The 16,396-nt window shown below is 38.6% G+C and overlaps 1 protein-coding gene across 6 annotated transcripts in view; it reads right to left on the bottom strand.

Moving 5' to 3' along the window:
- Positions 1-16,396, bottom strand: part of MORN1 (MORN repeat containing 1) — a 216,971-nt gene that overhangs the window by 167,568 nt on the left and 33,007 nt on the right. For all 6 annotated transcript variants that reach the window (XM_074218692.1, XM_074218689.1, XM_074218688.1 and 3 more), the window contains exons 9-10: positions 6,943-7,066; positions 2,832-3,031 (exon numbers count right to left, since the gene is read on the bottom strand). In XM_074218692.1, the coding sequence (XP_074074793.1) occupies positions 2,832-3,031; positions 6,943-7,066 (324 nt within the window). The remainder of the gene's footprint in view (positions 1-2,831; positions 3,032-6,942; positions 7,067-16,396) is intronic.

The raw sequence follows: 16,396 nt of genomic DNA, 5'->3' as shown, positions 1-16,396 counted from the left end.
CCAATCAGCATAGAATATTGGAAGGAACACTAGTCTTATAATCATGAAGATCTAAGTGTGAATCCTATTTCTGATACTTGTTACCTCTATGATCCTGGGCAAGTCACTTAACTTTGATCTGCCTCAGCTTCCTCATATGTAAAATGAACATCATAATAGCACCTACCTACCCAAGTAGTTGTGAGGATCAAATGAGACAGTGTACATAAAAGACTCACAAACTCTGAAGTGACATATAAAAGTAAGCTATATGAATGAAGGATAGTCTTGCCTCTCCTGGAGAGGAGCCAGTCACTGGGGATGGTGTGTCTGTGGCTTTTTACCATATGAGAATGTCAACATTTCAATAACTTCCCAGGGCCATGATCAGGGATCACTGTTGACAGGAAGGTGAATAAGGATGGTGTCTGCAAGGATATTTTTGGTGTTTTTGTATAGAGCAGGCCTCAAGTCTGTGGGCCTGCCATGGGCTACCCTTGGTTTACACTAAGGTTTATAGCACCCTTTCTTCCTTTCTTGGTTGAAACAATTTCTTTCTCCAAGTGATAGCTCCTTTAATACAGGAAATGCAATTTTCACAGAGGACTTTGTACGTGATAGTACAACATAGGAAATTAATTTTATATTTTTTCCATAATTTTATTGATATTTATTTTTACATGTCTCTGGGTCCCTTACTCATTTCCTCCCATTCATTCATTTAGTCAATCAACTAACATTTATTAAGTAATGAATAGAGTGTTGGAGTCAGGAAGACCTCAGTTCAAATCTGACCTCATACACTTACTGGTTGTGTGACACTGGGCAAGTCTCTTCACTTTGTTTGTCTCAGTTTTCTCATCTGTAAAACAAGCTGGAGAAGGAAATGGCAAACCACTCTGGTATCTTTGCCAAGAAAATTCCAAATGGGGTCACAAATAGAGTTTCAGGTGTGTCTGAAACAACTGAATGACATACACTTTGTGCTGGGTCCCATGCTAAGTGGGGATTCAAGGAGCTCACAATTTCAACCCTTATAAGAAAGAACATTTTTTAAGAAAGGAAAAAAAGGGGAAGAAGAAAAAAATCAGCAAAACAGATCAGTTCATTGAAAAACTATGCACACCCATGGACTTCCAATTTCTGGAGAGAGAGGGAGAAAAAGTCTTATCTTCTATCTCTTCTTTGAGGCCAAATTTCATGTATTATTGATATTGTTTTACTTTTTGTTGCCTTTTTTAGGTAAATCATGGGTTTCCACTTGTAAAAAAAAATAACTGAAGCAAGCTTTTGTGAGTTTGGTGCTTATAAAATAAAAGTAAAAATTCTATGGACAACTGTCATAAAACATGGGTCAAAATAAATGAATTTAACAGGTTCACTAAATAAATATTTATGCATTTATAGAATTTCTCTTTAAAATAATTCAAAGAAAACAGTGAAGTAGATAGGAAGTTAACTTCAGAATCAGAGAGACTTGGATTTAGATTTCTTATTGAATACATACTGCTGGGAGATCTCTGAGCTGGCCTGTCAATTCCATACACACTGAGGATCCAGTGCTGCTATGCAGTACGGAAATGAGTTTCTTTTGGGGTAGTTTCCTAGAATAATGAAATTCCAGGTATGACCATATCTATCTATCTTCAGTTACCCCTTCCACATCAAAGGGGAATGGTGCCCCTGTGATCTAGAAAAAGTACATAAAAATTTTTGGCCCCCCTTTCATACCAGAGAAGCGGTCTGAATTATTATGGTATTAAAATATAAATATGCTGATATCAAATAATACTATATATATTATGCATGTCTGAATTTCTAAAAGTTTTCTTCATTATCTACTGGCCTTTGCATGTCATCTGTGGCCTTTGCACAACTCCCCTATTTAATTTCTTAAGCTAACCCATGATATATCAAAATCAGGATGAGAAAAGTCACAATGTAGAAGGGACAGCTGAAGACTGTCAGTGTGTTTGTCTATCTATTGCCTTGCTGGTCCATCTAACTATTGAAGGAACTTTACAAAGCCAGTATACCTCATGCACTAGTTTCTACTTCTTTGGAAAAGAAAGATGCAGCAAGCTGATTAATGTTCAGAATGGGACAAATGAACTGGAATGTCATCCTCCTTCCTTTCAAGAGTACTTGAAGTCATTCCATTACTCCTTTATCGTACCCTAGTGAAATCTGTAATTGTCTCACAGATAGAAATCAGCATAATAAACCATCCCACCTTTTTTTCCTCTCTAACATTCAGAGCACTGAAGAGGCTATAATGAACCTGAGAGAGTGAGGTAGGTTTGGGAGTCAGAAAAAAGATGGGTGTGGGCAGAGTACAATTGGAGCGTGCCAGGCTAATCACCAGATTTAGAGCTGAAAGAGATCTTAGATGCCATTTAATCCAGTCCCCTCATTTGACAGATGAGGAAGCTGAGCCCAGATAGGTGACTTGCTCAAAGTCATACAGATAGAAAAAGAGTTGAGCTAGAATTCAAATCCTGGTCCACTGGCTCCTCATTCCTCATCCAGTGCATTTGCCTCCCCCTCCCCCTTAGCTCAGAGCCAAGAGGGTCTGAGTTTGAACTCAGGATCTTTCTAGTTCCATCATTGTAAGAATTGGGGAATGCATGAGGATGCATTTAGAATTCAGGTAGCCAAACAGACCAATGGTTTGCATCCATATTTTCCTCTAGAGAGTGACCTATTACAAAGTATAGGGTAGCAGGGAAAGTGTTTGAAAATGCCAACACCTGTACTCAAAAGTATACCAATTATTTATTAGACATCACATTTTATGTAACAAGAATTGAAAAGGACAAGTAGGCGACTAATCATGGTCTCTCTCTACTTACCATTCAGGTCTTCAGAGTCATCTTTTGCAGGATACAATAGGGATTTCAATAGGCATTCTGGTTCCAAATCTTCCTTTGGGGAACATGGGGCATCTTCAGAACATTCCAATTTGGGATCTTCTATCTCTGGCTTTTCTGGTTCTGGTTCTGGCTTTTTAGACACAGGATACATCAAAGGATAGCTAATGCACTCAAAGCCACTGCCAAAAACAAATGGATTGACACTTTACTTCAGGTGCCGCATCACAATTAGGATGTTCATAAAATCAACTAGTTAGGATGTGTAACCTGTGATGAAAGATAGAACATCTTCTGGTGTTGAAACAAAAAGGGGCTCAAACATTTATATATAATGAAAAATCATAGGGGACTGTCAGTATTGAATTAATCATTTTAGACTCTGCACTGGGTTCCAGAGATTGTGCAGAAAAGTGGAGAAGAGACTGTGGAGGGATTTCAGAGGCCTGAGTTCTGGTCTTAGCTCTTCCATTTCTTGGTTAACTGACTTGGGGTGAATCACCCCTGGTTTCTTCATCTATAGCATAGACATAGAATGCCCTGCCTCCTTCAGGAGATTCAAAGGGATTTCCTGGGTTGCTGAATCCAAACTAAACAAGCATGGGATAATGTATGTAAAATGCTTTAAAAACTATAAGGCACTGTGCCAAAGGCAGGCATTACTATCATTTTAATAATAAATTAAATTTTAATAAGTATTTGTGGAATTGAATTGCAGGATGCTGATTTCCCTGATCAATAGCAAAGAATGATAAAGAGCCAGTCTTGAGAGGAGTTCACCTCCTGGTCTCTGTAGCAGATGATGACTTTTCAGTTTATATTAAGATGGTCACACAGTCTTTCTTCCTCTTCAGGATTCTGGAAACTTCACAATTTCACCATGGGAGAGCGATGTGAGAGCTCACTTCCCTGCACAAACCCCAACCTCTCTTTCCACTCCTTAGAAGGAGGTCTTCATAAGCTGTTAAAGCCAACAAAATTCTCCCCTGTCCATCAACAGTCTGGTAATGAGGTCATTTACCAACCTCAGAAAATATTGCTTTAAAAACTGTTTTAAAGGCAGGAGTGGTGGTGTGCCTGTAGTCCCTGACACTGAAGTTGGGGGATCACTTGAGTTTGGGAGTCCTGAGCTGCAGTGAAGCTAAAGCTGATCGAATGTCCACATTGAGTCCAATCCTTAGGTGAGGGCCACTAGGCTGTCCAGGGAGGGAAGAAGTGGCCTAGGTCAGAAAGAGAGCAGGTCCAACTCTTTGTGCCCATCAGTGGTGGGGCTGAGGCCACGAGCATCCCTGGAGAGAGCAGGTGACCCAACAGCAATGACAACAAAACAAACATTTAAAAGTGTACATCTGATTTCCATAATTTGTGCCTCGCCATTTAAATTACAGTAATATATTGGTTTATTATTAGTATAAAAAGAATCTCAAATAATGATTCTCAGATTAGGGATCTCAATCTTGCCTTTTCAAGCTATCTATGTCTCCTGCACTGTATTATTGTCTTGTACCTGATCCTTTCAGACACACAAAAGTCAGGTGGCTCTGTGAGTGAAGGCCACCACATTGCATGCCTGCTGTCAAAGGCTTAGGAGGTCTCTGCTGCTGCTCTGAGAAATCAAGAGGAAACTGAGAAAAAGCTTAAACCAGGTTAGGACCTCAGGTTCATGCCATCAGAGGACAGATGAAAGGAATTAGGGATATTTAGCAAAGAGTCAGGAAGAGCTGAGGATAAAATCTTGCCTCAGATGCTTACAAGTTGGGTGAACCAAGGCAAGTCACTTGACCTTTGCCTCAAGTTCAAGGGAAAAGAAGAAAGAAGAGAAGGGGGGAAGGAGGGGGAGAGGAAGAGGAGGGAGAGTAAGGAGAAAGGGAAAGAGGGGAAGGGGGAGGGAGGGGGAGAAATGACTTAGAAGGTAATATCCCATAATCTATAGCTATCTTCATTCATTTCATGGCTATCCTAGGAAAAAAGAATCTGCCCATTTTGCTTGGCCCTGGGGGTCAGAACTTCCAACAATGGCTATCCTTCCAAATAATTAGAGCTACCCACAAGTAGAAGCGGTTTCCTTCGGAGGTCTTTGTTAGTTCTTCTTTTTTAAAGAGAACAATGACATCAAGGGAGACATCTTGACTCCTGTATGAACTGAATTGAAGGGAGGCAGAGCTGCCCAAAGTCTTCAGCCTCACTCTCTCTCTTGCAGATTCATCAAAATCCAGTCAGTGGAAGGAGAAAAGTCAGGACGATGGGCCTGGGCTGCATTGGATGGATAACCTTGAATTTTTCTATGTCTGACCAAACTCTAAGCATTCTACAGAGCTTGCTTTAACCATGACCTTTGGAACAAATTGCTGTCATTTGCTCATTCTGCCAGGGGTAGTCTTCACATGCTCTGGGTAAACACACATTACTTTCAACCTGCTGAGATGATTTACTAGGGTGTAACCTGTGTGTATATTACAGATTCCTGAATCACATGTGAGAATTGGATGCCAGGTGGACCCCAAAGATGAATGAGCAGCCCCAAAAAGGGCTCAACAGCCCTCCCACAAGAGCTGTTAATCTTTCCTGAGTGCTCCATAGGTCCCAGGGCTTTAGGCAGAGGTTGGATGACCACTAGTAAGGTGCATTGTTGAGAGGGACCTTTTTAAGTTTCTAAGACTTCATAGATTCCTGGTTAGTTCCCACACAACTCTTAAATTCAGTTGCCTGAAATTGCAGAAGACTGGATACTTCTCAAAAAAGCAACAAAGGTTCTTATGATTCAGTTACAATCTGAACTATCTGGATCGATCAGTCAACCAACATTTACTGAATACTTTCTTTGTGCCAAACCCTATGGGAGGTACTGAGTTTTCAAAGCCAAAAGGGAATCATCCTTGTCCTCAAAGATCTTATATTCTTTGAAAGGAGTCAACATATATATATATATATGTATATATATACATAGAAAACATAATAACTCATTTCCTCATTTCTCTAACATATCAAGGTTTCCAAAGCAGTTGACTCACACTTTCCTTTGAGGTGGACCCTGCAAGTACTATCATTCCTAATTTACAAATGAAGAAACTGAGTCCCCAAAAGATGAACTGACTTACCAAAGTCTGAGGAGGCATCAAAGGTTGGTAACTAAACCCTGCTCCTTCCTGATCCCAAATCCAGAGCCCTTTCCAATCTGCTATGCTGCCTCTATTTCTGAGAATCTCAAAGAGAATTAAGATTCCCTAAATGAACTTCGCATTAACTCAATTGGAGGAGAGTCACAGTATGTAAGGAATTTTCAAAGTAGTCTTAACTTTGATCACACAGTGATCAGAACTGGGAAAATGGAAACTCATCACTTATGTTCCACTTTACTCTCTAAAGAGATTGTGAACTAGTGACATCAGCACAAAATTGGGAGACAGGGAGTTAGGAAGGCTAACTTTCTCTTTGAAATGAATAACCCATCTGACCTCAGATAAATCCCTCAATCTCTCTGCTTCAGTTAATATTTACTTTAAAGAGAGAGAGAGAGAGAGAGAGAGAGAGAGAGAGAGAGAGAGACCTTTGAAGATTTTAAAAAAAAAAGCTAAGTAGGAAAGGATAACCCATTTGTAGGAATCATTAAGAGCTGACAAATACCTTCTCCCTAAATTCTAACCCTAGAAATATTAATGACAATTAAGAAAATGATATAGAAAAATTATAGGAACACCTAAACAGTTCCAACCTGCTTTCTCCAAGACGATTGGACTGTGGAACATATTGGTGTTGAGTTTTTCAAATACAGGTTTTCTAATGTTTTTTTTCTACTTTCCAAGTCTCTAAAAGTGAATTCAACATAGCAGTGGTAATTTGACATTACTGAGAAGACTTTGCATGCTTGTGACAAAAGAAAACTAAGGGGAAAAAAGCCAGATTCCTGCATAAATACAGGAATGGGAATTTGAGAAGTCTGTGAACTCACTTTCTAATCAGATCCAAACTCTGATGGGGAAAGAGCTCTAAGAAGTCTGAAGGTCTAACCTGGAGAACAGAACCCTTACACATACCGGCTCTTGACTCCAGTAGGGGACAGCAGAAGGGCATGGCAATTCTATACATGACTTACAAGGGAGTTTGGATCGGTTTCACCTCAGCATCTCCAGTCACTTTGAAAAAACTGAAAGTCGAGAAAGTTGGCAGCTGCACATATCGGACTCCAGCCCTGATCTTTAAAGCTCGGCCACTCTCACCTTTTCCCAAAGACAAAAAGCAAGGAAAGCAAAGTTAAGACTCTAGACCCTGGAAATGCAGATCATCAAACTTATAAGTTCTATAAGCATTCATAATGCATTGTTTTATGCTGCAAAGCTTTTCTCCATGAAGTTTTCTTAAAGGCCTCATATATCCCAGGGAGTGGAAGCTCCAAGTATACACTTTAGTTCATACTCAAATCAGTTTTGTATTCTATTCTCATTTGTAAAGTTCCCATTAAATTTGAGGTGAGGGAAAAGAGATAAGATTTAAAAAAAAAGTTCCTAACTTCAAGGGGTTTGGATTCTACTAGGGAGAGCATCTACCTAGGGACATCAACCTAGATAGCCATAATTAAAAGGCAAATGACCAGAGATAAAGATGAGGTTCAGGAGGGAGAAGACTATTGTAAGATGATAAAAAAAGAGAACTGTCCAAACTTATGAATTTCTATAAGTGCACTTCCATAATGTAATCACATTTTACTCATTTTTGTTCAGTTCATCTTTGCTAAAATGTTGTTCCCTCCTCTCACTGTATCCTTTTTTCCCTTCTTTTATCTCACTTACTCACAAAGAGGGTTGCCAATTGGCCAATATTTGACCATTTTTTTTGTTTGATTCCCTCCCCCATCCAACCCCACCTCATTTTTATCTTGGTCATCCGAGAAAGGTTTTCTTTGGACCCTGTCTCCTTGGGCTACCCTCCTTTATATTTTCAAATGATACTTTCCTTTTTGACTCTGCATCATTGTCTTCAGAAAGGGTTTTTCTGTCATCATTTCCCCTTCTCCCATTCCATAATTCTCAAGTTCCCCATGGGGATCTTATAAGGGAGATCCTGGAGAATGGTTAGCATTATCCCAGTAGAAAGAGCTTAATATTTGAACTCTTCTTGACTTGGTTATGGTAGCTAACTGGTTATTAATTTTGTCTTGCCTTCAGTGTCTATGAAGTGAAATTGGTGTACTTAGTTCCCAGTGAAGGCAAAATAAACACAGAACAAATGCTCATGAGTTGACAACCATTTTCAATTCAATATTTAGTCATTATTTAAGAGGGACATTTCTTAAAATACAAACAAGAACCACGATGCATGCATCCATGCCTCCTTTATCAAAAACAACTTGAACACTGAGCCAATATACAAGAGTGTGAATGAAAAAATAAGACACAGTCGACATCACAAGAGGATAAGCATTATGGACTTGGTCTGGGAGTCAGTGAGGCCTGAATTCAGCTTCAGATTCTTGCTAGCTACGGTTTCTCTTTCCATCTACTAATTCCTTCCTCCCAGCCTTCAAACATGATCAAGTCTCCTCCCCTGCCATAATAGACCTTATCTTCCTGTGATTGTTCTTTTTTCAACTATATCCAATTCTCAACTATATCCAAAATCCCCCATTTGGGATTTTTTCAGCAAAGATACTAGAATAGTTTTCCATTTCCTTCTCCATCTCATTTTATAAATAAGGAAACAGAGGTCAACAGAGTGAAGTGACTTATCCAGGGTCACACAGCTAGTATGTGTCTGATGGCAGATGAGTCTTCCTGATTCTAAGTCTAGTGCTCTATCTACCAAACCACCTAGCTGCCTGTTGACCCTCCCATGCCCTGAAGCCAATATCCTTTATTTCTCCTCATTTCCTATCCTGAAGATCTTCAGATAGATTCTAAATAATCAGCCCCTTGCCAAGATGTGGTACTGGAGATTTCTCTGGTGTATGGCTCAGATGGCCACAGAGGTACCTTCCAATTTCAAGTTTTGTGACTCTTCCCTTATTCAAACTTCTAGGGGGGAAATTATTCACTGCTTCCACTCCTTCCCCTCTCTTTTTTCCCCTCTCACTTAATTTGAGGGGTTCAATTATATAGTCAGATATCCCAGATCTATACAACTGTATTCTCTTTCCTGATCTCCATTTGGCATCGCTAGTTTTTCATTAAACATAGCAAACCAGATAACCTGTAGATAATCTTAAATTAACATGTCCAGATCAGAACGTATTATATTCTGCCTCAAACCTTCTTCTTGGCCAACTTCATTATTTCTATCAGGTCACCATCATTTCTTCAGGTTCATTACTTTATCAGTATTCTTGACTTCTCCTTCTCTTTCAGCTAATATAACTATCCAATTGGCAAAACTTATGGTTTCTGACTACTTCCCACCAACATAGATATCATCTTTCAGGCCCTCATCACTTCTTGCCATGGGTACTGCAATGAGTTCCTTAGGGATCATTTTGCCTCAAGTCTTTCCCTACTCCAATCCACCCTCCACCGAGATGCTGAAGTCATTTTTCATTTCCTTAAAGTGTGAATCTGAGTATATTAATAATACTACTCAATAAAAACAGTTCTAGGATCAGTTATAAAGACCCTTCACACCTTGACTCTAACCTATCTTTCCAGTCTCATTATATGTTTTCCAAACTGGCCTTTTCTCTGTTCTTCACATGTGAACCCTGCCATTTTGTCCTGTAACTTTTTAGAGAATGCGTATGTCAAGAATAATCATTTCCCACCTCCTCCCTCCTCTTCAGAGAACCCCCCTTTCTTCAAGGAGCAGTTCAAGGAATGCCTTCAGCACAATGTCCATATCCTGATCCCTTCTAGACAACCACAACTGCTCAGACCCTTGCTCCCTAATGACTTTGTATTTGGCTTCCTTCCATTTTATTCTTCATAACTGATTCTCTATCTATCTATCTATCTATCTATCTATCTATCTATCTATCTATATCAGGGGTCAGCAAGCTTTTTCTCTAAAAGGCCAAACAGCAAATATTTTAATCTTTGTGTACCAAGGGATAAAATTGAGAAAATATCATATAGGTGCTTATATAACAAGAGAGAAAACAAATCTCCACATTTTTATTGATAAAAATTAAAATATAATAATGATTATTGAATACAATTTTTATAATACTAGTGTACTAATGAGAAGATTGAAATTCTTTTGGGGGAGATAACAATTGACTTAATTGTGGTTCAAAGTTAAGTGCTTCCTGTCCTCAAATCTGATTGCAAATTAATGCTTCTCTATCCAGAGATTTTATACTTTTGTAAAATCTTTTTGAAGATTTCACCTTTGAAAATGCCTTTTCTCACAGATAGGTACTGCCAAATACTGATATCAATCCATGAGCATGTTATTTTAATGAGTATATTCATCACTTGGAAAGCATTTCTAATAGAAACTTCTCGGGATATTTGCCTTTTAGCATGTCATTACATTGCAGATTAATCATTTCTAATTGAAGGAAAAGCAAAAACTCCTGCACAGTTAAATGGATTTTGAAATATGGATACTTCTTTTGCACTTGTTTTGAGGTTCAAAAAAACCCCACTTGATAGAACTTTAGTTTGAACTTAGAAAATCTGTAAATTTGTGTGGGAATGAAGATCTCATTTTGTGTTCGAACTTCTAATAGCATGTTCAGTTATTTCACTCACGTTCAATTCTTTGTCACCTGGTTTGGAGTTTTATTAGCAAAGATACTGGGGTGGTTTGTCATTTTTTTTTCTCCCACTCATTTTACAGATAAGGAAGTTGAGGTAAACAAGGTGAAGGTTGACACAGCTAGTAAGTGTCTGAGGTCAGATTTGAACTTAATAAGATGAATCTTCCTGATTCCAGATCTGGCATTCTATTCATTGTGCCACTTAGCTATCCCTATAAATACTATGTATAATACCATTAAATATTATATGTAATAAATAAGTATATTATACACACTTATTTTTATTGGCGTTCAACTCTATGTGACACCATGAATATTTTCCATGTTTTTCTTTTTTTCTCTTTCTTTGTTTTTTTTGGGGGGGGGGCAAAGATACTGGAGTAGTTGGCCATTTCTTTTCCAGCTCATTTGACAGATGAGGAAATTGAGGCAGAGTTGAGTGACTTTCCCAGGATCACACAGCATCTAAGACCAGATTTCGATTCAGGAAGATGAGTCTTATTGAATCTAGGTCTGGCACTCTAATCTATTGTGCCAGCAGCTTAACATTTCTTGTGATTCAAACAGATGATTCTTGAATTGACTTTACTGAATTATAAGTTTTGCATATAAGCAGTTTTGCCTTGTAATTTTATGTTGAATTCCTTAAAAAAACATTATCAAGTCTATATAGCAAAAGCTAATTTCCAAAGCCATTCTACCCTCAATAAGAAAGTGGTTGAAGGTGATTCCTATAATCAGAAAAATTTCAATCTCATCTTTGAGCTAAAAAAAATCAAAACAAAATGTTTCCCCCCTCTTTGTTTTCTTGTTTTGTTATGATGGGTATGCCCTGATAATAAAAATAAAATGTTGCAATATGATGAGATGTGTGATACCTGAAATGCCATTGAATTACATGTGTCATTGTGATTTGCAGTATGCACACATACATATCAGACATACATACATATATGCATACACACATATATCTCAATCCCTCTCATATTGGAATGTAAACTCTTTGCAAGGAGCAATTGCTTCATACTTTGGGCCCCTTTCTTCAGGGTTAAACATAGTGCTTGGTAGGTCCTTAGTGAATGCTTACTAATTGATTCGGCAACTTGTCCAGATCATTCTGCCAATATATTTCAGATGTGGAACATAAATTCATATTTTCAAGATTCTGGGGCTAGCTCTCTCTGGTGCCTTACCGTAGTTATTGTAGGTAATACTGCCATACAATAGTTGCTTAGTAAATATTTTCAGAATGAAAAAAATAACATTTAGCTTTGGAATGAGCTTTCAAGCTTCCATTTGAAGTCAGACATTTTTTTTTTATTAGAGCCCCAGAGTACAACACCCAAATAGCAGAGCTGTTTTTATTTATTCATTCAGGAAGTCCAGAGTAGGAGAGAGAGAAAGAAATTGGTCAGGAAGCAATTGCTGTTTATCCTCCGTTTTCTAAGAGGACCAGTGATATCTTAGGGTGATATCTTGACTGGCTGTAATTGGACTTAAATGAGGTAAAGTTACACAGAGAGCTTCACTCCCTCTTCCTGAATCATCCACATCTTGAGGTAAGACAATAGTCAAGACTACTGGTGATGGCTTGGAAGGCATCATCAATGTCTGATCAGGCTCCTTGCACTCCATAGTGACTGCTTCAGTGGCTTGTATGGCCACTGGAACAAATTGTTTTCATCCATGAATTCCATCAGGGCAAGCCATCACAAGCCTAGGGTCAGGACCTCCCATCTGATCAACAGGCTTGTGGCCCCTTGGTTACCTTCACTGGCTTTGCCCATGAGCTGGGATAGTTTGCTGGGTATAGTCATTGTGCATGTTGCAGCTTCTTGAGGGTCCAGTGGCAGGCAGACCCAAAGGTGGAGCTTGACAAGCCTTCACATTGAAGGTGGAAGAATCCCTCAGGAGGCAATAAGGAGATTCTCCACATAGGTCATGATATGTCAGGGGCCAGGAGGACAGGATCCGACAGTCTCTCATGAGAAGGCTTGGGTGAAAGGCTTAAATTTCGCTTTCTTGTCCTCTTGCTCATAAATTGCCCCTCTTCCTGCTGTATGTTAGAAAAGCAGTGGTTGATTCCTCAGTCTGAAAGCAAGAAATAAGGGAAAATGGAATTGGTCTCCCTGGCTAAGAGTACTGTGTTGGTGGTTCATACCTTCCCTGAGATAGAGGAGATAATGAAATGTTTTCATTTTAAAAGCCTCCTGCTGGGCTAAAGGTTGTACAGGGAAGTAAAAGTAAATAAGAGTTATTAAACAGTGTCAACAAAGGACTTTATTCTCTTAATTATGTTAATAGGTACTTGTAAGGAAGATTTGTTGCCATCTAGATAAGCCTTATTTGCCTCTTGATATGTCTTTGACTTTGAAAGAAAAAACTTTAAGAAACTCAAACTTTCTAACTGCCGAAAATAATCCACTCAAGTCTCTGTGTATGATGTTTCCCTGTATCTGGAGGTGTTCCTGGATTTGGTAAACCCAACCCTGGCATCTCCCCCAAGTTGGGCCTGGAAAGGCCATGTGCACAGGCCACAGAAGGACTCTGAGTCCTTTTGAAACTATATCAGCCCTACCAGATTAAAAACTATATTATAAAATGGTAGTCATCAGATTTTGTTTGCTACTGGCTAGGAAATAAAATGGTAGATCAGTGGGATAGATTAAGTACAAAGGAAAAAGTAGTAAATGATTATAGTAATCTACTGTTTAATGAATCCAAAGTCTAGCTTCTGAGCTAAGAACCTATTATTTGATAAAAAATTGTAGGCAAAATTGGAAGAGAGTATGACATCTCACACCAATAATAAGATACGGTTGAAATGGGAACAGGATTTAGACATAAAAGGTGATATCATAAGCCAATTCGGAGAACAATAATTTTATCTATTAGATCTATGGAAAGGGGAGGAGTTCATGATCAAACAAGAAACAGAAACATCATAAAATGCAAAATAGATAATTTTGATTACATTAAATTAAGAAGATGTTGCATAAATAAAACCAATCAAGCAAGAATAGAAAGAATGCAGAAAGTTGGGCAACAATTTTTACAGCAAGCATTTCTGATAAAAGCTTAATTTTTAAAATATATAGAGAACTGAGTCATATTCTTTGACCATTTATCAATTAAGGATTAAGAATGCAATTGATTGGGGCAGCTAGGTGACACAGGGGCGACTAGGTGGTGCAGTGGATAGAGCACTGGCCCTGGAGTCAGGAGGACCTGAGTTCAAATCCGACCTCAGACACTTAATAATTACCTAGCTGTGTGGCCTTGGGCAAGCCACTTAACCCCATTGCCTTGCAAAAACCTTTAAAAAAAAGAATACAATTGATATTAAGAATACAATTGATAAGTGATCAAAGAATATGAACAGGCAGTTTTCAGATGAAGATATTAAATCTATGGTCATGTGAAAAATGCTCTAAATCATGATTGATTAGAGAAATGCAGCTCTGACATACCACCTCATACCTATTGGCTAATATGACAAAAAAGGAAAATGACAAATGTTGGAGGGAATGTGGGAAAACTGGGACACTAAAGCACTGTTGGTGGAATTGTGAACTGATTGAACCATCCGAGAGACCAATTTGGAGCTATGATCAAAGGGCTATAAAATAGTGCATGCTCTTTGATCCAGCAATATCATCAGTAGGTCTATATCCCAAAGAGATCATAAAAAGAGGAAAAAGACCCACATGGAGAAAAATGCTTATAGCAGTTCTTGTAGTGGCAATGAATTAGAATTTGCGGGGGTGCCCATCAATTGGGGAATGGCTGAACAAATTGTGGTTTATGGATGTGATGGAAAACTCTTGTTCTGTAAGAAATCATGAGCAGGTAGATTACAGAAAAACCTGGAAAGACATATTAATTGATCCTGAGGGAAGTAAGCAGAACCAGGAGAATATTGTACACATTAACAGCAACACTGTATGATGATCAACTATGATAGACATAGCTCTTCCCAGCAGTACAATGCTCAAATTCAATTCTAAAGACTTATGGAACATGTCATTCACATCCAGATAAAGAATGTGGAGTCTGAATGCAAATTGAAGCATAGTTTTTCACTTTTTTAAAAATTTGTGTTTTCTTTTTCATGGTTTTTTCCCTTTTGTGGGAATGAATAATATAGATATATGTTTAACATGATTGTATATGCATAATATACAGATTATATATTATATATGCACAATATGCAGATTATATATTATAATTATATCAGATTACTCACTGTCAAGGGGGGGTGAAAATTGGAAAAATTAACATGAAAAAGATCAGGAGAAAAAAATTTTAAAAAGAAAGTTGGTCCCTGGAGAGCATGCCTGCTCTGACATTTGATTCTGTATGACTGTGGGCAGGCAACTTCATTGCTACAATTTTGTTTCCTTCTCTGTAAAATGAGAAGAGTGGACATGATGGTTTCTGAGGCTTCTTCCAGCTCTATTATAGTGGTCTCAGGGAATGTTTTTTCCCTTCCTTTTTGTCCAGGGAACTTCATGAAGATTATCACTGAGGCTTGGGATTTGAGTCAGAAGGAGAACCTGCACTGATGAGGTCACAGATAATTTAAGTCCTGAATCACTTACATATACATACACACACTCTCACACACTCACATACACTCACACATTGACACACACTGATGCACATAAACTTCAGTGGAGTGAGCTCCTCAAAGTGGGTACTAGTCCAATGATAAAAATTCCAACTCATCCAGGCTTGTTCATCCTATGTGATACTTGCTCTTGTCCTTCAGCAAACGATTGTTTTGTTGTGAAAAGCTTTAGATTTCTTGACATTGCAGTTGCCCCAACAGGGCACCAGCCTGATTCTCCATCATCCCTGACTTCATGGGACCAGTTCATTGCCTTTTCTCATCATTCTTCACTCTGATGACACCCTTTACACCATTTCTCCTGGACAGTTTTTCAGTTTGTTCTATGTTCAAGTCTGTCTGTGCCCACAGGAACTGTCTTCTGCATTGTCCTCTTGGTGAACTTTAACTCTAATTCTTCGGCATTCCAAGATCCAGCCATATAACTGCACTGAAAAGGAAGGCCTTTGTTTTAGGGAGAAGTATGGGGCTCAATGTATGCATGGTTTCCCAAAGGTTATCTAGTTTGCTCTCCTCTTCTTGTTTGATTTTAGGATTCTCTATCTATCTTCAGTGTCTTCCCAAGATATATATATATATATATATGGCCCTGTGGGCTAGCTCTCTGGGTTGTCCATCCAACTGTAAAATTTAGTTTGTATAATGGGGAATCTTCATCCCCTTGATTTTTCCAGTGTGAATAGTTAAACCGAGTCCTTCTGGGGATACTATGTAGTTTATTTAAAAAGTACAGAATTCGAGGGTTTGATGTAATTACCATATCATCTTCCAGGGACAGGAGAATCTGAAGGCATTCATCAACTAAAGGATAAGTCCTAAACTAAAGGATAAGTCCTAAACTAAAGGATAATGTCATCTTTTCTGGCAAACACATTATGCCACCATGCTCTTGTGAAGAGGTTATCCACAATCCACACCCCCTACTCCCCAAACCCTTAGTGATGTCAGAGGAAGAAGTGGCTGTCCCAGCAGTACAGGGTCAGGTGCTCTAAATGGAGACTGTTTTCTGTATCACATTTACAGGGTGTAGTCACACACTCAAAATTCCCAGACCCAGCTGCCCTGAAACTAGGGTTTCTGTTTTATATTTGCTGTCAGGAATTCTCTCCAATTATTATTGACTCATTTGGGTGGGAAGGAACCTCTAGGAAGTCATCTAGTCCTTCCCTCTGCGTCATGATAGGATTGATTTAATTATTTGTAAACCATCTCTGACAGCTGGATGTCTGGTCT

This window comes from Macrotis lagotis, chromosome 1, assembly GCF_037893015.1.
Source record: "Macrotis lagotis isolate mMagLag1 chromosome 1, bilby.v1.9.chrom.fasta, whole genome shotgun sequence".
Lineage (NCBI taxonomy): Eukaryota > Metazoa > Chordata > Mammalia > Peramelemorphia > Peramelidae > Macrotis > Macrotis lagotis.
This window is presented reverse-complemented; position numbering and strand designations above follow the sequence as displayed.